At 34.8% G+C, this 21976-nt stretch overlaps 2 protein-coding genes across 3 annotated transcripts in view; one reads left to right on the top strand and one right to left on the bottom strand.

The window, feature by feature from the left end:
• Window positions 1-21976, top strand: part of TMEM164 (transmembrane protein 164) — a 247134-nt gene that overhangs the window by 219438 nt on the left and 5720 nt on the right. The gene's annotated exons all lie outside the window — the stretch shown is intronic.
• The window catches only part of AMMECR1 (AMMECR nuclear protein 1), a 112683-nt gene that overhangs the window by 48852 nt on the left and 41855 nt on the right, over window positions 1-21976 (bottom strand). The window contains exon 2 of one of the 2 annotated variants that reach the window (XM_063083365.1): window positions 11630-11740. The exons of the other annotated variant lie outside the window; for it this stretch is intronic. Within the exon in view, the coding sequence (XP_062939435.1) occupies window positions 11630-11740 (111 nt within the window). The remainder of the gene's footprint in view (window positions 1-11629; window positions 11741-21976) is intronic. 2 annotated transcript variants of the gene reach the window in all.

Consider the following 21976-nt stretch of genomic DNA (forward strand, 5'->3'; position numbering starts at 1 on the left):
TTGGAAGTACTAGCCAGAGCAATCAGAGAAGAGAAGGAAATAAAGGGCATCCAGATTGGAAAAAATGAAGTCAAACTGTCCCTGTTTGCAGATGACATGATCCTATATATCGAACAGCCTAAAACCTCTACAAAAAAACTCTTGGAATTGATAAATGATTTCAGTACAGTAGCAGGATACAAAATCAACACACAAAAATCAGTAGCATTTCTTTTCTCCAATAGTGAACATGCAGAACGAGAAATCAAGAAAGCCTGCCCATTTACAATAGCCACCAAAAAAATAAAATACTTAGCAATTGAGTTAACCAAGGATGTGAAAAATCTCTATAATGAGAACTACAGAGCACTGCTGAGAGAAATTAGAGAGGATACAAGAAGATGGAAAGATATCCCATGCTCTTGGATTGGAAGAATCAACATAGTGAAAATGTCCATACTACCCAAAGTGATATACAAATTCAATACAATCCCCATCAAAATTCCAAAGACATTTTTTCTCAGAAATGGAAAGAACTATCCAGACATTTATATGGAATAATAAAAGACCACGCATAGCCAAAGCAATGCTGAGCAAAAAAAAATAAAGCTGGAGGCATAACACTACCCGACTTTAAGCTATACTACAAAGCTATAATAACCAAAACAGTATGGTACTGACATAAAAACAGACACACTGATCAATGGAATAGAATAGAGAATCCAGAAATCAACCCACACATTTACTGTCATCTGATCTTTGACAAAGGAACCAAGCCTATTCACTGGGGAAGGGACTGCCTCTTCAGCAAATGGTGCTGGGATAACTGGATATCCATATGCAGGAGAATGAAACTAGATCCATACCTCTCACCATATACTAAAATCAACTCAAGATGGATTAAGGATTTAAATATACACCTTGAAACAATAAAACGTCTTAAAGAAAACATAGGAGAAACACTTCAGGAAATAGGACTGGACACAGACTTCATGAATATGACCCCAAAAGCATGAGCAACCAAATAAAAAATAAACAAATGGGATTATATCAAACTAAAAAGCTTCTGCACAGCAAAAGAAACAATTAACAGAGTTAAAAGACAACCAACAGAGTGGGAGAAAATATTTGCAAAATATATATCTGACAAAGGATTAATATCCAGAATATATAAGGAACTCAAACAACTTTACAAGAAGAAAACAAGCAACCCAATTAAAAAATGGGCAAAAGAGCTAAGTAGGCATTTCTCTAAGGAAGATATACAAACGGCCAACAGACATATGAAAAAATGCTCCACATCACTCAGCATCCGGGAAATGCAAATCAAAACCACACTGAGATACCATCTCACCCCAGTTAGGATGGCTAAAATCCAAAAGACTCTGAATGATAAATGCTGGCGAGGTTGCGGAGAAAAAGGAACTCTCATACATTGTTGGTGGGACTGCAAAATGGTGCAGCCTCTATGGAAAATGGTATGGAGGTTCCTCAAACAATTGCACATAGATCTACCATGCGACCCAGCTATCCCACTGCTGGGAATATACCCAGAGGAATGGAAATCATCAAGTCGAAGGTATACCTGTTCCCCAATGTTTATCGCAGCACTCTTCACAATAGCCAAGAGTTGGAACCAGCCCAAATGTCCATCATCGGATGAGTGGATACGGAAAATGTGGTACATCTACACAATGGAATACTACTCAGCTATAAAAACGAATGAAATACTGCCATTTGCAGCAGCATGGATGGACCTTGAGAGAATTATATTAAGTGAAACAAGTCAGGCACAGAAAGAGAAATACCACATGTTCTCACTTATTGGTGGGAGCTAAAAATTAATATATAAATTCACACACACACACAAAAAAAAAACGGGGGGGGGGGAGAGAAGATATAACAACCACAATTACTGGAAGTTGATACGACAAGCAAACAGAGGGGACATTGGTGGGGGGGAGGGGGGAAGGGAGGAAGGAGGGAGGTTTTGGTGAGGGGCAACAATAATCAGCCACAATGTATATCGACAAAATAAAATTTTTTTTTTAAAAAGGGAAAATATAAATAAATAAATAAATAAATAATGGCTTAGGTTAAAAGCAACCCCAAAATTTAAAAGATATTCTCTTGCCTACTAATTTCAGAAAAGTGGCTACAGTTGGAACCTTTTAAATCAGCGTTGTGGAACATACAAAGCAGTCCTGAAGGTAGCTGGGTATAGCAACAGGAAGTTGAGTTCTGGACAATTCCTTTAATCAAAGCTTCTGAAGAATTTATTTTATGGCCTTTTTCTAATTTTCTCTTTTGCCACTAGGAAGGACATAAAAGTAAGCATTTCGATGTAGAAATTTAAAAAACAAGGGTTAAAAATGGAGACAATAACAGGCTAATCTAATTTGAATTATGAGTCTATAATTTCAATATGTACATTTAAAGGATAATTTTGTGTGCTAAAGTAAAATTGCAAACTTAATAAAATGGGTTTGTGAACATGAGACCAATTATAAATCTTTATTTTACGAATCTAAATGTATTTTCTTCACTTTCAGATTTTTAACATCCTGAAAAGCACACTGCACATTTGATACTAACAATAATTAGAGCTTCATTCTCAATATGATGTATCAAATACTGTTTTCCATCTTTAAAAACTCCTAGCACCTATGGAATTCTTATTCCAACATAATGTTTTTTAAGTTACCATTTGTCCATGTCTGCTTTATTTGTTCTATAATATCTCTATATAACTGTATTTATATATATATTATTTCTTTTGTTAACAAGAAGTAGCCTGGATAATGTAGCTATTTAGGATAAGACTTTTATATTGAATGTTTGATCTTTACTTAAAAAGTGAGAGAAAATGTAAAAAAAATCTAGAAGTTCTTTCTAAGAAAAACATATTTATGATGCAAGATAAAAGGCTAACAATAAATGTTTGGCCTTTGAGGAACAGCACATTATTATAAATAATGAAAAGGACATTTTTTCCAAGGACCACTACTTTGGATATCCACCTTTGAGAAAGTTTAAAGTTTGAGGGAAGGGTGAAGATTATAAAGAAGGGCTTTGTTTCTTCTTCCTTTTAAGTAAATCTTTTCAAAATTAATTTCTCATGCTCATAAAATCATAACTAAAAATTTAATGTGAAATTGCTGCACAAAAACCTCAACATTCAATGATTTAAAGTACTCAAATTACTAGCACCATTGTCCCCTAGAACTGGTAAAAGCATATTTTTTGCAAGATATTCTAAACAGGAGTAATAGCCTTGAGCTTATCGCAGTGTAACCATCTTATTCTTCCAGAACACTAAGGTACAAAATCTGTTCTCTTGTTCATTCAGGTCCTAATAACTCAAATACTTTAGATCTTATAAGTAGACCCAATATTTATTATGTACATGTCCAGACAAAAAAAAAATATTTTAAATGCCTATAGCATAATTTTATTTTTTTTTTTTTATTTTTTTTTTTTAAATTTTATTTTGTCGATATACATTGTAGCTGATTAATGCTCCCCATCACCAAAACCTCCCTCCCTTCTCCCTCCCCCCCTCCCCCCCAACAATGTCCTTTCTGTTTGCTTATTGTATCAACTTCAAATAATTGTGGTTGTTATATCTTCTTCCCTCCCCCCCCCCGATTTGTGTGTGTGTGTGTGTATGTGTGTCTGTGAATTTATATATTAATGTTTAGCTCCCTCCAATAAGTGAGAACATGTGGTATTTCTCTTTCTGTGCCTGACTTGTTTCACTTAATATAATTCTCTCAAGGTCCATCCATGTTGTTGCAAATGGCAGTATTTCATTCGTTTTTATAGCTGAGTAGTATTCCATTGTGTAGATGTACCACATTTTCCGTATCCACTCATCTGATGATGGGCATTTGGGCTGGTTCCAACTCTTGGCTATTGTAAAGAGTGCTGCGATGAACATTGGGGAACAGGTATACCTTCGACTTGATGATTTCCATTCCTCTGGGTATATTCCCAACAGTGGGATGGCATAATTTTAGACCACATCTAATATAACAATTTCACACAATATTTGTGTTCTAATTTAGCTTTACCATTTCAATCTTTCATCTGAAAAAAATTAAGACTATCTCAGGCAATGATTCCCAGGAAAAGAGGGAGATATCAGTTTACAGTACTGAAATAAAATATGAATTCACCTTAATGGGACAGGAGGAAAGCAAAATCTAAAGTATTAACTTTTAATTTTCTTCATCTGCCAAGCATCAGGGTTATATAATCCAACTTGGTTCTAGCAGTTTGCTGGAGGGAATGAGCGTGTGTGCACACTTTTAAGAGTTCTCCATTTCAGAGGCTTTTTTTCCCCATAACAAGTTTATTTTCCTCTTTAAAATATGAGTTACTAATCTCTCAAAATACCCAACACCTTGTTTATGGTCACTTTGATAATAATGATTTATACATATCCCTATAATTTTGACCTTTTTTGCCGTAAGATAAAAACCAACCAAAAAGTGATATAGAGTGTTTTGCTTTTACACAAAATGAACTAGGGATGGACCAATGAAATAATTTCATAAATTGCTTTAAATACATTTCATCTTTTATTACAGATGTACAGTAGCTATTCATCCAGTAATCACCTCCTCTGCCTCTTAAGCAAAAATCACTTTCTACCTAGGACTATAATTATTTATATAACTTCTTATCTTTCCTACTATCTTACAAACTCCTAAGGCAAAATTTAACCAGATTTGCGAGATGTACTGTTTCTTTTTTTTCTGTTTTTTCAATAACAGCTTTATTAAGGTCAGTCTTGCATACAATAAAATTCATCTATTTTAAATGTACAATTCAACAACTTTTAGTATATTTATAGAGTTGTGCAACCATTACCCCAATCCATTTTTATAAGATGTACTGTTTAAACATGATTAAAAAAAAGGAAATAGCAGCTTCCTACAAACAGGAAAAGTTTATAGACGGATGTAAGAATAGAGTCAATTTCTTGTAGTTCATCCTCTCCTTACCAAACTCAAGAACCAAGAGCCCTGACACTGAAAAAGCCCATTTTCAGTTTCTTTCATGCCTCTTTTTTACAGATGGACTTTTCTGTTTTTCTGCCCAAAGGCACTGTACATGTGACTCTTAATTAAAGCAGTAGGAGGATTGCAACTGGAGACTCTGAAGATCTGAAAGATGTGATAGTGAATTAGAATCTGATATACTCACTACACTTAATTTCTTTGGCAGAGGTACTACATGAATTCAGACAATTTTCCATAATTCAGGAGCCATTATTCATACTGGGAATGGTTTTTGCTCTTTAGTTTCTCTTTCTATGTTCTGCTGACCAGTTTTTTGGTTACATCTCTGCACATTAGCACAACCTTGGGATAATGAAGGAATGTATTAACTGAGGCTAAAATGAGGATTCCAGCTTTTGGGAGATATTTCACCATAATTTCCTATGGATAATTTTGAGTAAAGCATATACGACAATATAGGTTCCAAACTGTACCTTAAATTCAATGCTTATAAAATCTGACCAACATTTAATTTCTCATTTAGTAATTAATACACTGAAACTATCAAATTAGGCATAATTTTAGGACTCAAGCCATCCTCCCTTTTGTAAAAAGGCAACAAAACGTAGGTTGTAAATTAAGCTAATTAATTTTTCATTGTGTTTTTGATACCTCTATTTCTCCAAAAATCATACTTTAGCCAGGACTCTCTCCACAGACACCTGCCAAAAATAGTCTGGCCTTAACATCTCCAGAATGAGCTTCTATGACAATAACGTACAGTCAGAAGTGACTCACGTAAAGCTTTTCTTTTCATAAGAGAAATCAATCTGGGTAATATTAAATGAGAGTGGAGAGGAACTTGTTTAATCTTATCATTCACAATGAGCCAAGTGTAGTTATTAAAATAATCAAGAGTAAGAATTATCACAAAACTGTCTACCTTGAGGTGGGAAAATATAATTATGCTGCTTACAATGGTCTTAAACTCATACTATTATAGAAAAATGCCATATTATACCACCATAATATAAAAGCAAATTCTGTTTACAATGAATCGAGTGACCCAGAAGTATCCAATCTAGCTAGGACCTTTGAAAGTAATAGAGTAGGTATGTTAGCTATTTTCAGTATCTCAACAAATCTAATAGAAAATCGTCGGGCTCTTTTACCTGCCCATTATCCTGCCGAATGGGCCAATTGTCGAGCTAGGGCAGGGTCTGGAGTTCACAGACCCTTCAAGCCTGTTGTTCAGACTGGGTCACAAACCCTTCATATGCCAGGCTGGGTCCCCGGACCCCTCATACACCAGGGTGGATCACCAGACCCCTCACATGCAGGTCTATGAGCTAGGTAACCAGCAAAAAGGTCCTTGGAGCCGTAGGTTCGAGAGTATGGCCGCACACAGTGGACACCAGAGGCAGTAAACACCAGCCAAACAGTGGCACCACGCATGCGCACTAACTCCACCCACACACAACTTGCTTACAAAGAATGCACCACACCACCCCCAACTGGACCTAAGGTGAGGGGGCCTGATTAAATTATTCTATTTTCTCAATAAAAGTTAACATTTGTAATGTACAATCAATCAATCTCTCTCTCTCTCATACACACACACACAACTCACTCACAAATAACAAAACAAAACAAAACTCCAAAACAAAACAAAATGCATCACCTTTTATATGGTTACCCTGTTTCCTAGAAAGGAAATCTCCATTGCTAATTTCTCAGAATTAATTAGCATAGTTCAGAATTGAGCTCCAGACATTGCCGACACCTGCATAATTATTGTACTGCCAAGAGGTCTAAGTACAACAAAATAAACGAGAAGAAAAGAAAGATAGTCTTTTAAGTGTGGTGACCACATTCCTGTTTTACTAAACAAGAACACATCTATTAATCACTTATTTTACAAAAATTACTACCAAGTTGAATTACATAAACAAATAGATGTGCACTTTGCTGGACAACTTATTAGCCAAAATTTTAAGCAATCTTCTTTGATTGAGATTCAAGTATATTAGTCGTAATTCTCTTCTCTATAAAAGTATGTTTTCTAAGTACTAAAGGAGGGGAAATAAATCTGTCTCTGCTTTCTAACATGTAAAAGCCATAAATGGAAGTAAATACAAGAAATTGTTGGTAAATAATTGGTAAATACTAGAAATTACTCTTCTTCAACTGGGACAAAGAATATTTCTACTTTGAAGTCGTGAGCACTGATAAATATGGTAATTTGTGGACTCTGTCACCAATTTCTATGGATAGATATTTATCAATAATTCTGAACTCTCCATTGTACTTCTTATTTGCTATAATCTTTCCTGCTTTTACCTAGAGCCTCCAGCGTCAGGAAAAAGATAGTCTATTTAACAGTTGCATGTTGTAATTCTCACAAAGTTTTCATGCTATCTACACAAAACTACGTATTTTTATAATTGGGAGGAAATCCTCAGTCTATTTATAAGGTTTTATTTCAATCTAAAATAAATTGAAATTTCAATTAGGGGAACATACAACTTGACTAAGTATTTTAATTTTCAATGTATTTATAAACAAAAAATTAATCCAGGGTAGGCATTTCATTTAAAAAGTACCTGATCAGAGCCGGCCCGTGGCTCACTTGGGAGAGGGTGGTGCTGATAACACCAAGGCCACGGGTTCAGATCCCTATAAAGGGGTGGCCGGTTAGCTCACTTGGGAGAGCGTGGTGCTGACAACACCAAGTCAAGGGTTAAGATCCCCTTACCGGTCGTCTTTTAAAAAAATTAAAAAATTAAAAAAAATAAAAAGTACCTGGTCATTTTTTAAAGAAAGGTTTTAGAGATTAAGGGACCACAATCAAGATAGATTATTGTCTTCTATAAAATGGTTAACTTTTAAAAGAAGAAAGCGTACTCGAACAGATATTTGTACACCTATGTTCGCTGCAGCATTATACACAATAGCAAAAAGGTAGAAGCCACCCAGACGTCCATCGCAGGATGAATGAATAAACAAAATGTGGTATATACATACAATGGAATATTAGTCAGACTTAAAAACAAAGGAATTTGACACATGCTACCACAGGGATGAACCTTGAAGACGTTATGCTAAATGAAATAAGCTAGTCACATAATGACAAATATTGAGTGATTTCACTTATATGAGGTACTTAGACTAGTCAAATGCATAGAGACGGAAAGTAGAATGGTGGTTGCCAGGGCTGGAGGAGGGAGAATGGGGAATTAGTGTTCAATGGGTATAGAGTTCCAGCTGGGGAAGATGAAAAAGTTTTGGAGATGAATAGTGATCATGGTTGTACAACAATGTGAATGTGCTTAAGGCCACAGAATTGTGCACTTAAAAATGGTTAAAATGGTAAATTTTATGTATATTTTACCACAATACAATTAAGTCTATCTAATCACAAATGAAGACAGTGAACAACCAGATATTCTAATGTTTTTAAAAGACACCTTTACCTGGAGTCTTTAATTTCACTGTTTTTTGTTTGTTTGCTTTGCTTTCTCCATCTTTTATACCCCCAAACCCCTAAGTTCATTGGATTTCATGTATTCATTTTGTGAGTTAAGGGTTTTAAGATGGGAAGACCAGACTCCAAGAATCACCAATTATTATGTTCAGAAAAATTGTATTCTTCTTGAAGTCTAGTCTATGCAGCCAAAGAACACAATTTCATATCATACAGTAGCATATTTTTGTAATAAGCATTTCCCTTTTATATAATATTTATCCAAGTTAATTTTCTTCTGCCTAGTCTATACAATTCTGAGTTCTATACTTTCTATAATCCCATCTATATTTTCTATAATCCCATCTTTCTGGAATTTTAAATAATGTTCCAACATTTTAGTCTTAACTCCTGACTAGAATTTTTGAAGAATTATTGATCTGTGATCTATAAAATTTATAGTAACCTGCTTTCAAGTTCATTATTTTCATGACAAAGCTGCAGGACAGATTATCAGAAAATTTTATTTTGTCTAATCTTAAATGTGGCAGTCAAGAGCATGGACTTTATAGTCACATGGCCTGGGGTCTGAATCCTGGTTCTAGTGGATAAATTATTTAAATTCTCTAAATCTCAGTTTCCTCATTTTTAAAATGTGGATAGTAATACCTAAGGCATGTGAGGACTAGGCATATAAAGCTCCTCAGCAATGTGTGATATGTAGTAAATTCCTAATAAATGGTAGCTATTAATAATAATAATAAAACAACAACATAACATGTAGAAATGACAAGCACACTATTGGACTGAAAAACATTATACTGTAATTTTAAAAAATGACTCCTTTAGTTTTTGACTCTACAATGAATCCAGGAAAAAAGATTATCTGTATTTTGTAAAACTTGTTTTCTTTTGATTATCTCTTCCAAATAACTTGATTCTTAATACTGTGTCAAACAAAAGAAATTAAACCGAGCAAAATGAGAAGTAAATGTGAGTATACACACATAAACACACATACATACACATATACGCACCTACACACACCCCTCTTTAATGTGCTCTATACAATTTGAGGAAGTTGTATAGAAACATGAGAAAAAATGTTGAAAAGTAAACAGGAAGAGCCACAGACTACAATGACGGTGACAAGATATACAAATGTAAGCAATTTCCAAATTCAACTATTTGAATAATTCATTCAGAATCACATTATTGCCAGAAAAATATACTGCAATTCTTCTGGTAATTACCCTCTGAGATAAATCCACAAGTCCAGAAAAGTTAGATATTCTCATCCCTTCTTATCAATGCAGGCAAAAGAATTTATTTTCTTTAAACAAAACCAAGTTGCTACCACAGTCACTACTAAGTCACTACTACTGAAGATTTCTAAAGCATATAATATTTGATAATGAGATTTCTGCCACAATTTCACTAGAAAGCACAAAGGGTTTATATACTAGATATCAACTCCTACTACCCAAGTACAAAGTAAAAATCAAATTTTATAACAGACTTGTATTTCCAAAAACGTACTCCTTGGTATACTAATGGCATAAGACATTGGGATGGGGAGATAAAAGGGTTCTGTAGTCAAATAAGTCGAAGCCTGGAAAACGCTGCATTCTATACCTCTTTCTTAGAGATTCATAACACTACTAACATAAAAGGTTCTGAGAAGTCCTGCAGTGAGCCACATAATTCTTTTTTTCAGGAAATGCTAAAGAGCCAGTGTTCCTCATAACAACTTATATTGGGAAATGTACAATAAATTGCCTTTGATTAGTTATTAAACATGTAATTTCATATGCACTTGTCCCAAAAATGTAGTCACCAACAGAATTTGCTGAAGTCCCAAAATGAGCCCATTGTACTTTATGTCAGAAAAAAAACCTAACGTGACTAGACTAGCATTTATACTATCTTTGACAAATTGTACTTATTTCCAGACTATGTGTTTTGACCCCCCTTTCAGCCTGTATGTTATTTAATCAAATCCAAACACCCAAGTTCTAATACCTGTGAAAAGCTAAAAATGAATGTGACCCTCTAAGCCATTTCTTTCTGGGCTTCACTGTAAGCTGAGAATACCCTGCAGCTGTGAGCTACTGGGTATCTTCAAACATGAGAATACCAAACTCAGTTACATCATTTTATTAACGGGTGCTATGAACCTACATTTATGCAATTCTACAGTAACATAATGAATGTTCCACAACATTAATCCTAAAGCAAAGTAGTGATTGATTATTACTTCATTCCCTTAACATCCTCCTAACACCCCATTAAGTATATAGAACAAAATATTGTAATTACTACTTTTGCATATAGAGGTTAAGCAACTTGCCCCAAGTACCCATACTCAGCAGGGACCAGTTTCTTGTTGGACAGACCCTGTGCATATTACAACTATACAAACTGTATCAGATAATCACCCTAAAATATGAACAAAAACAGGAAATTCCTTTACTAATAGCTTATTATTTAAAGAATTTTCTTCTTTTGAAATAATTTTGGCAAACAATTTGCTAGAAATCTGAACTTGAACAAAAAAATCAGATGGTGTGCTAGATAGCTTTTTGTGAGTTCAGAAATTAAGAACAAAGTCTTAACAACTGTAATGAGGCATTCATTACTTTGTCCTTGTGTTAGATGAAACAAAATAAGCAAGCTACAATTAATACTGAGTGAAGTGTGAATGTGAATGATTATGTTGGCAGGCTGTGGCATCACTTTCTTCCTAGGTTCTCCCTTCAATTTCAAAAGTACATAAAAGTGTAACAAAATGTTTAAGATGAAAGTGACATCAACTATTTTTAAAAACCTAATAGGGAAGAAACAACTATTATTATAGAAATAATATATTTTGGTAACCCATGGACATTTGGTCATTAATTTCCAAGTTACACAAAATAAACTGGCCATTGGAATTAAAAAATGCTTCAAAACATCTATGGCAGAATACATGTAATCACAGTATTTTATATTATGATAATATATATTAATAACATTTTACCAGAGATAAGGTAAATGGTCAAAGAGAAGGAAAAACCTGACATGAAAGGAGTCAAGACTGTTGACAATTTGGTAAAAGAAAAGAAATTAAAGTATGAGGTCCAAGTTTCATACGCTTTTTTTTTTTAATGTAGAAGCAGAGGTAACAAAAATTGGTCTTCACCTGGTAAGTGTGTACTCCCTGAGTCCTGAATGCAAATTCATGGCAGAAAAAGTACCTATGCATCCACGCAATCTTTTGTCTCGACCAATCTTCCATGTTACAAACAGTGGGCTGTAATGGAAGATAAAAATAGGGTAAATCAATCAATTCAATTCAAGCAAGTATTTATTGAGTATTTACTATATACTAGGTTAGGTGTCTGAGATATAAAGAACAAAAGACAGGCCCTCAAGGGGCTCACAGTCTAGCCCAATGGGACTGCATTTGGCAAAAATTGTACTACACTGTATTGAGGGTGTGCTATATGTTAGGCACCAAAATAAATGTTTTAAGCAAATTATTTATGTTAATCCTCATCAACAACTCTAGGAGGCTGATACTAACAATCCTATTTACAGATGAGGTAGTTCCAACAGTTAATACATAATGAAGTAGGTACTCAAACCTGGGCAAGCCTGACTATAGAGCCTTAACCATCAGGGATGACTGTCCAATTCCTCATTTAAACCTCAAGTTACTGATTGATTCATAAGTGTATTTTAGAAAATCAGGGGAAAAAAATCAACGATTTCAATAAATACTTCCTGAAAATATAGGGGCTATGTACTGTGAAAGGGGCTACAAGGGATACAAACAGTTGTGTTTTTAGGAGCCAGTATAGGAGGCAGGCATGTTCACAGCTAACTAATACAAGGCAAGAGGAAATAAGTACTATAAACCATGTCCAAAATTCCATAAGTTAAGCTACTGAGATAGATGAAAATTTTATCAAGCTTGATAATCTTTAGCTTGGACAAGAAAAAATGAGTAGGGTTCAAAGAGGTAAAGGGTAATAGCAAACATTAACAAATACTCTGAAACAAGAAAATTTATTTTAATATTTAGATAAAAGTAATTGCCTATAAATACAATCTCTTAAGCATCCAAGAGCAAAGAATCAATTATAATAAAACGGCATCAAGAATAATGTGGCTTTAAATGTAGTTTAATACAGTAGATGTTTGGATTCTGCAGCAGCCTCAACTAATGGTTAAGTCTAAAAGCAATCATGTTCCAATGAGAAGCAACTTTATATGTCAGTTTTTATGAAATAAATTAATTTATACATTTTAGGACATTTTGTAAAAAGAGAAATATCCTACAGTTGGGAATGGTCTGTGTTAATATGAGTGAGTATTCATGGTAATACTGATATTACTACAATATATTTCTGCTTTCTAAAAATGTAAATTTTAGGGGGACATACCATATGTCATATTTCTTATAATGCTCTGGTGAGTTGGAGAACATTCTTTCTTTAAAATACTTTCTATGCAGACATATTGGAAATGTTTAAAAAAAAGAATTAAACAAATAATAAAATAAAATACTCTAGTCAGTCATTAGCAGTTTGATGAAAAAATATCCCATTCAAGCACTTCAATCACCCCCTTCAAACATTTAAATTATGCTGAATTCTGACAAATAGCCACAATGGCAGACAGGTTCCCAAACAACTAATGTATGTAAACCAGGGAGCAACACTAAGAGTTACCTTCTTTCAAGAGCCAGCTGCCTAGTGGCAATGAAAAAGATGACTAAAGGATAAGGCCAATTTACTGGCAACGTTAGCATTCAAGTGCTGGATGGCCGGCACTAACCGTACTAAAATAAGCAAAAAAAAAAAAAAAAAGTAAAGGCCAGGTTTTCAGCTTTCTGCATCATATGTACTAAACATCTGATAACTTGAGACAAGATTCTAATGCTCCATTTGGAAAATTTTCTCTAATTGCTCATGACTAACAGCTGATGATGAAGACAAACATTAGATGTGATTACTATCTCCCAATTCTTTCATAACTTATACAAATAATAACTAGTATCCTAAAATTCACACATTAATTTTAAAGACGAATTTCACCTCTTCATTTTTCACTTTCTAACTTGGTAGAGTCAATGCCAGCAACCATTTTTATGGACAGGAAGATACCAATCTTATCCCATAACAACGGCTATACAAAGTATCTGCATGTAAGACAAGTCCTTTAGCAGCTTCAGAATGAACTGAATCACACTGTAATATATGTGACATCATATCTTGAAAAGACCATGATGGCCTCTCAATAATGCAGAACGGCATTGTATATTCTCTTACTCAGCTATTTGAGTGAGAAAACTAAAAATATGAGTGAATTAATTTCCTAGCAAAAACACTAGTAATGAAAGTCATTTATAAGGGCTTTACCTTCAATTTTCTTATTTATCCCAGTAAAATATATATATATATATATATATATATACATCATTCTTACTGTAATATAATCCTATCTGCTCAAGTAAACATTCAAAATTTAAAGAACAGAAAAAGAGCCCAAACTAAACACTATACTATGAAATATTTTGGAAGGCATTCAAACACATGGTGGGGGAAATTATATATAGTCTCATTAACACTATGCTATCACCGATGAGGGAATGATTAATTCGGGGCTCAGGGTGCTAGAGGATAAGCTGCACTTTGCAAAGCAGCCTGAGGAGCAAAGGTACACCACAATAAGCAAGGGCATGGAGATATAAAAGTGCACAGCACATTCAGGGAACAGGAAGTAGTCTGACAGTCTTGATAACTTTATATGGTCTCTTCCTGATTTAACATTCTTTGAATATTAGGCACCGTTGAATATGTGTTCTCAAAAGCCCTCATATGAGGTAGAACAGATGCAGAATCATCTATATTCTCTCTGTTCCTTACCTGCCCCAGGCAACATCTACTTTGGGGGGGTTGGGATTGTGGGTAAGTATCTGTGTCAGAGATGGGATGGAGTGCTACTTGATAACCCCACTGTGTTTAGGACAGTTGTCTAAAGATGGTAGAAATCAGAATTTTAGTAGATAAAACTATTTCTTAAAAATCTGTGACTCTAATTTCTCATTTACAAATGCCAGTGCCTTTTATAAAGAACACGTATGTGGAATTAAAAACCACCAAAATACCTAAAAGCAACATTTAATGAGGAAAAGAACCTGGGAGTTAATCATTTTAAAGTAGACTGAAACAGAATAAACATCATTCAGCACAAGAGATTGTATCTTGTGTGTAATAACTACTTTGTACAGGGCAATGACTACAGCAACATTCAACACATGCTACCTAAAAATAGTAACAAAAAATATACAGCTGACAAAGGATTAATATCCAGAATATACAAGGAACTCAAACAACTTTACAGCAAAAAAACCAAATAACCCAATTAAAAAATGGGCAAAAGAGCTGAACAGGCATTTCTCAAAGGAAGATATACAAAAGGCCAACAGACACGTGAAAAAATGCTCAACATCACTCAGCATTCTGGAACTGCAAATCAAAACCTCTTTGAGATACCATCTCACTCCAATTAAGATGGCTAATATCCAAAAAACTGAGACTGATAAATGCTGACGAGGTTGTGGAGAAAAAGGAACTCTCATACATTGCTGGTGGGACTGCAAAATGGTGCAGCCTTTATGGAAAATGGTATGGAGGTTCCTCAATTATAGATAGATCTACCATATGACCCAGCTATTCCACTGCTGGGAATATACCCAGAGGAAGGGAAATCATCATGTCGAAGGGATAATTGTACTGCAGTGTTTTCTACAGCACTATTTACAATAGCCAAGAGTTGGAACCAGCCCAAATGTCCACCATCAGATGAGTGGATACAGAAACTGTGGTATATCTACACAATGGAATTCTACTCTGCTATAAAAAAGAATGAAATACTGCCATTAGCAGCAACATGGATGGACTTGGAAAAAATCATATTAAGTGAAATAAGTCAGGCACAGAAAGAGAAATACCACATGTTCTTACTTATTTGTGGGAGCTAAAAATAAATAAATAAATACACAAACAAATGGGGGGGCGGGGAAGAAGACACAACAATCACAATTCCTTGTACTTGTTAAGACAAGTGAACAGATATGATATTGATGGGTGGGAACGGGGAGATGGAGGGGGGAGGGAGGAATTGGTAAAGGGACATGAAAATCAACTACATTGTATACTGATAAAATAAAATAAAATAAATAAAACTAAAAATAAAAACTAACAAAAAATAGTAACAAAAATTTTTCTTTACCCAACACACAGGGGGAAGAAATACTCAATTTCATTTTTAAATGTGCTATTAAAACACATATGAGTTACCAAAAAGATATAAGACATCTACATAATCAGAGCCAGATCAAAGTAGAAAAAAGGTTTTGAGCCTTTTGAGAGAAGCTGCTCAATTACAAGGAAATAAGGAAAATAGTTCATAGTAAGATAAAAATTGAATGTTTTTGGAAAATGCTTTTGCCATATGGTTTGAGGCCACCTACATCATTGAAAAAAATACTACAAACTAGAAAGGGACTCAAAATGAGATGAAATATTAATGGAAATGTTTATCTAAGGGTAACCAGACATCACTTTTTAAGGAATTTTCTTACTTCTTAACATTTTGTACCACTATGTTCTGAAAAACCTTTGGAGGAAAGTAAACTCTCCATTTTTCCAAGTCTGTAGACAGGAACAGGAAGTAACCACCTAATCTAGGTGAATCCTCCCTGCCCATTGGCAGCCAATACTGTCATGTGTACAATGGCTCTCAGGGAAATGTAGTTGCATGGAATCAGCAAAAGTACAAAAAGCAATGTAAATCTGAACAGGACACTTCCCAGTCCAAGTGCTATGCCACTTCCTGCACCCCTCTTTTGAGACTGTTCTATTGATGTAAACCAGAACAGAAATATGTTTGTCAGAATGGGGTACAATAGGAAGACATGATGAAACAGGTGTATTTACTTACTATTTTACCTTAAATCCTATATCCTGCCATGATAAAGCAAAACAGAGGTTAAAAAATGGCCTTAGACTATTGTGAGCCCTCACTCGCAATTTGCTCTTCTTTACAATTAGATTCTTTAGAATGAGATTTATAGGTGGCAACATTAACAAAATAATATCAATTCCTACCAATATAATAATAATTTACTATAACAGGAGTACTCAAAAAGGTTATTTATATTGGAGATAGATACAGGTAAAGAGAATAAGCCCTGTAGCTTGGTTCTTTTCTTCTGCCATCAAATAACGATTGCTTCTCAACTGTATTCAAGTTTCTCGACAACTTACCTCAAAAATCCAACTATATTACTCATATCATCCAACTAAACTCAATACTATAATTCCCCAGAATCTAGAAGCTGAAATGGTGGTGTCTTCTTCTCACCATGAGGCTAAAACCTTTCACTTCCTATTTCAACAAAAAGAAGCTATGTATTTCATTTATAAACTATTTAAGTTACAGATTCAATTCATAAAAACATACCTACTATGTTAACTCTTGTATTAGTCAGCTCAGACTACCATAACAAAATACCATAGACTGGGTGGCTTAAACAACAGATATTTATTTTCTCACAGGTCTGGAAGTTAGAAAGTCCAAGATCAAGGTTATGGCAGGGTTTGGTGAGGGCTCTTTTCCTGGCTTGTGCACAACCACTTTGTTCTCACATGACTGTTCCTCTAAGTGTGCACAGGAAGAGAAAGAGAGTGAGCTCTCCATTGAATTTTTTCATAAGGACAGTAATCCTATCAAATCAGGGTCCCATCTTTATGACTTCATTTCACCTTAATTACTTCCTTATAGGCCCTGTCTCCAAATGCACTCACATTGGAGGTTAGGGCTTGACCATATGAATTGGGGGAGGGGGACACAATTCAGTCCATAACAAATCCCTAACAAAAACTTCAGTGCATAGTTTAAAGTTTATATAACAATGTCATTAGCTGAAAGAGCCTTTAAAAATGATCCATTTCCTTTTCATTCTACAGGTGAAAAACAAAAAGATCCAGGGAGACTAAGTGCAGACTACCAAACTGGTTAGTGTTAGAACCTGGCACGTTCTCTAAATTTTCTCACTACTGACTTATATAATATATTCCAGTACACACAAAAGAAATCGTGAGTAGCAAACCTAGGTGTCTTCTAAAAGAACAGAGAATAGGTAAATCCTATGAATACTACACATACTGCACAGCTGAGCACAAACACAAATCTCTTCCCCCTATTCCTCTCAGGAGAAGAGATTAGCTTAGAAGAAATCAGGACAAACTGAAAATGCTGAATCAGCCTAGAAACACTAGCCACAATTTATAAGCTTCCATACTATTCCCATTAAAAGCCCACATCAAAGCCTACCATTTTATTTTTGATAGCTTCCCAACTCCCTTTCTGACCCCTTTTCAACCTCCTCCTTTCATTTTTTCCTGTTGTCTAGCCAGCCTTCATCAAATCCAGGTCTTCTATCTGTTATCTACAAATTTCCTCCAAATCTAAATTTCCATTTACCTATGGTTAACAACCACTCACCTAGGTATTGAGCTGATTATCTGATTAAGTAATTCATATTATGGAATGAATGAAGCTTAAGTCTTCCAGATAATTTGAGGTTCAAATGCATAAGAAAGGAGAGGAATGGGAGGCAGCGCTGATCTTGGGGGGAGGCAGGGGGGAGAAGGTACACTTTCTCATCCACACTAATATTTTACTGCAGATAAAGAAAACATACTAAGTCACCACTGTAGCCTTATACCACACTCCTCCCTCGAACATTTGTAAATAGCCTGTATCCCATGGGGCTCAAGAAAATAAAGAGACACTGCTTAGATAGACAGCTTTGATAGTACAGGAGACCACAAATATCTGAAATTTCTGGAATCAGGAATTACCAGTCTTTCAATACTTTTCTTTGCCTGGTGTTCCCAGAAATTCTATCATAGCACCATTATATTTTCTTTTTTTCCTCACTTTTATAATTCTAATTTAACTGGCATATGTCTGAGGAAGGGAAGTAGACTAGATAGAGTCTAACAGATGATTGGAAGGTTGAAAAAGATTTTTTTTTTTTTTTTTTTTGTAAATCAAGGGTAATCACCACTGAACCAGCCAAATCACAAGCATACTTCAAGGGATTAGCTCGATTCTGCCAATTTTTGAACTGAAAGAACCATTTCTTTCCCTTAGCAAGAGCAAATTAACAATTTTCAGCAAACTGTAAAAAAATTCAGTCTCAAACTTGATACGCTGAGATTGTCTGTCTTATTTAGTTTTTTAGAGTCCTAAATTAGATGAGAAAGATTACCTGGATTGGAAAAAAATACTATATTTGCACATATTTTCTTTTCTTGGTTTACACTGATGTGGGTATTGAATTTAATATATGGTAACATTTTAAGGATGAAATCACTGGGTTTTGTTTTTGTTTTTTTCTGATAACAGGAACATTCCATAAACCTTTATTAACTGAAAATGTAACAGAAATTTTAAGTGACAATTTGCTACAGATTTTTTAATTGGTTATGAATATTCATGAGATACAAAGCTGATTGTCACCCCTCATGTCCATGATGTGGGGGACAGATTCATACTGGCAGAATATCCATTACCGGAAATTGCATTTGTACCTGTGTCTCCCACCCAATTACCCCAACCTCCCTCCCCCTCCTTTTTTCCCCCCACTCCACTTTGTAGCCCAAGAAATGTTCTCTCCCTCTGCAAGTCCAATACACTACTGTGGTCTTTCTTTCCTTCCTTCTCTCTCTCTTAGCTCCCACATGAGTGAGTACATGTGGCATTTATCCCCCTGTACTTTGCTTATTTCACTCAACATAAATTTCTCCAGGCTTAACTATATTGTTGCAAATTGAAGTATTTCATTCTTTTTTATGGCAGAGTAGTATTCCATGGTGAATATATACCACATTTTCCTTATCCAATCATCCATCGATGGACAATTAGGTTGGTTTAATGTCTTGGCTATTGTAAACAGAGCTGCAATGAACATGGGAGTCCAGGTATCCCTTCGACATGATGATTTCCATTCCTCTGGCTATATACGCAGAAGTGGGATTGCTGGATCGTATGGAAGATCTATCTGTAGCTGTTAGAGAAACCTCCATACTGTTTTCCACAGTGGTTGTACTGATTCACAGTCCCACCAACAGTGTAGGAGTGTTCCCTTCTCTCCACATCCTCACCAGCATTTGTTATTCATTGTTATTTGTTATTTTTGATTATAGCCAGTCTAACTGGGGTGAGGTGGTATCTCAATGTAGTTTTAATTTGCAATTCCCTGATGACTAGTGATGTTGAGCATTTTTTCTTGTACCTGTTGGCCATCTGTATGTCTTCCTTTGAAAAATGTCTATTCAGCTCCTTTGCCCATTTAAAAAAATTTTTTTTTATTTTTACTGTATAATAATTTGAGTTCCTTGTATATTATGGATATTAAACCCTTGTCAAATGCATAGTTAGCAAAAATTTTCTCCCACTCTGTAGGTTGTTTCACTCTGTAGGTTTTTTCCTTTGCTGTGCAGAAGCTTTTTAGTTTGATATAGTCCCATTTGTTTATTTTTCCTTTTGCTGCTTGTGCTTTTGGGCTCAAGTTCATAAAGCCTGTGCCCAGACCTAGTTGCTGAAGTGTTTCACCTATATTTTCCCCTAGTAATTTTACAGTTTCAGGTCTTATACTTAAGTCTTTAATCCATTTTGAGTTGATTTTAGTGTATGGTGAGAGATGCATACCTAGTTTCATTCTTCTGCATATGGATATCCAGTTTTCCCAGCGCCACTTATTGAAGAGGCAGTCTTTTCCCCAACGTCAATTTTTGTTGCCTTTGTCCAATATCAAATGGCTATAAGCCTGAGGGGTGATTTCTGGGTTCTCAATTCTAGTCCACTGGTCTGAATGTTTATTTTTATATCAGTACAATGCTGTTTTGGTTACAACAGCTTTGTAGTATAATTTGAAGTCAGGTAGTGTTATGCCTCCAGCTTTATTTTTTTTTTGCTCAGGATTTCTTTGGCTATTTGGGGTCTTTTGTTGTTCCATATGAAAGGTAAGGTAGTTTTTTTCCATTTCTGTGAAGAATGTCATTGGTATTTTGATGGGGATTGCATTGAATCTGTAGATTGCTTTGGGTAGTATAGACATTTTCACAGTGTTAATTCTTCCAATCCGAGAGCATGGAATACATTTTCATCTTTTTGTCTTAATTTCTTTCAGAAGTAGTTTGTAGTTCTCATTGTAGAGGTCTTTCACCTCCTTGGTTAAATTGATCACTAGGTATCTTATTTTTTTGTGACAATTGTAAATGGGCTTACTTTATTTCTCTTTCTGTTAGTTCATTATCTGAGTACATAAATGCAACTGATTTGGGGGCATTTATTTTGTATCCTGCAACATTACTGAAGTTATTAACCTGTTCTAGGAGTTTTTTGATAGCGTCTTTAGGTTTTTCTATATATAGTATCATGTCATCTGGAAATAGAGAAAGTTTGACTTCATCTTTTTCAATTGCTATAGATTTCAAAAAGGAAATAATTTCCATTTGGAATTCCTATTCTGAAACCATGTGTTCAAAGATCTTTACAGTCTGAGACTCAGCCTTTCCTATAAAAACAATTAATTACTTTAATATAAAACACGGCAAAAAAGACCTACTGAAGTGTTAAGATTCTTAAACTCAATGTAAGCAAAATTCAGAAAACCAGGAGAACTAGGTCCAGAAGTTTTGCAATGAATATTGATTGATACAATTGACTCTTATTTTTTCATTCCATTAAAAACTTTTATGAAACTTTGTTTTGGTACTTCCATTTATCTATATATGCTGGTTGGTCAGGGAATTCATAAGACTTTAAACAAGACAAAAACCAAGGGTTTTGTTTGTTTTGGTTTTCTACCTGTATCTTACCTCCCCAGGTAATGACATGTCTTCTACCATCTTGTCTTTCCCACAGAGCCCAACTCAATTACCAGAAGTAGAGTAGATGGGAAATAAATATGCTGATTGATTAAAATACTAATGTAAAAAGAGCTGGAAAGCTATCTAGATTCTTCATTCTAGATTTTTATCTTGTTTCCCATTCCAAAGAGACCTGAGATAATGTGCCAGCCTAATAAGTAAAACCTGCAATAAAACTGTGATATATTTGTTTTTCACATGTTTTCTGGGTTTAGAAAGGTAACTGTTTTGATTTTAAGATCCTTGTATTGGATTACTTGCTTCCATGGGACAAAGGAGCTGGAAGTACTCAGCTTTACAGCAGGAATTCAGCAAGTCCTTCTCATTTTAGGGGGAAGAGAAGTGGGATCTAGGGACAAAGTAGTCAACTGAGACCATATTTTGTATCACGACTGCTTATGTTGTCTTTGCTATTTTCATCTGCCTCTCCCTTTACCTTTCAGAAAACAGTTCAACATCTCAAAAACCTTTATGATGAAATATCCAAGAGGTCAAGGATTTTTGAGATGGAATTAACATCCTTACCTACAAAG

This window comes from Cynocephalus volans, chromosome X (genome assembly GCF_027409185.1).
Source record: "Cynocephalus volans isolate mCynVol1 chromosome X, mCynVol1.pri, whole genome shotgun sequence".
NCBI lineage: Eukaryota > Metazoa > Chordata > Mammalia > Dermoptera > Cynocephalidae > Cynocephalus > Cynocephalus volans.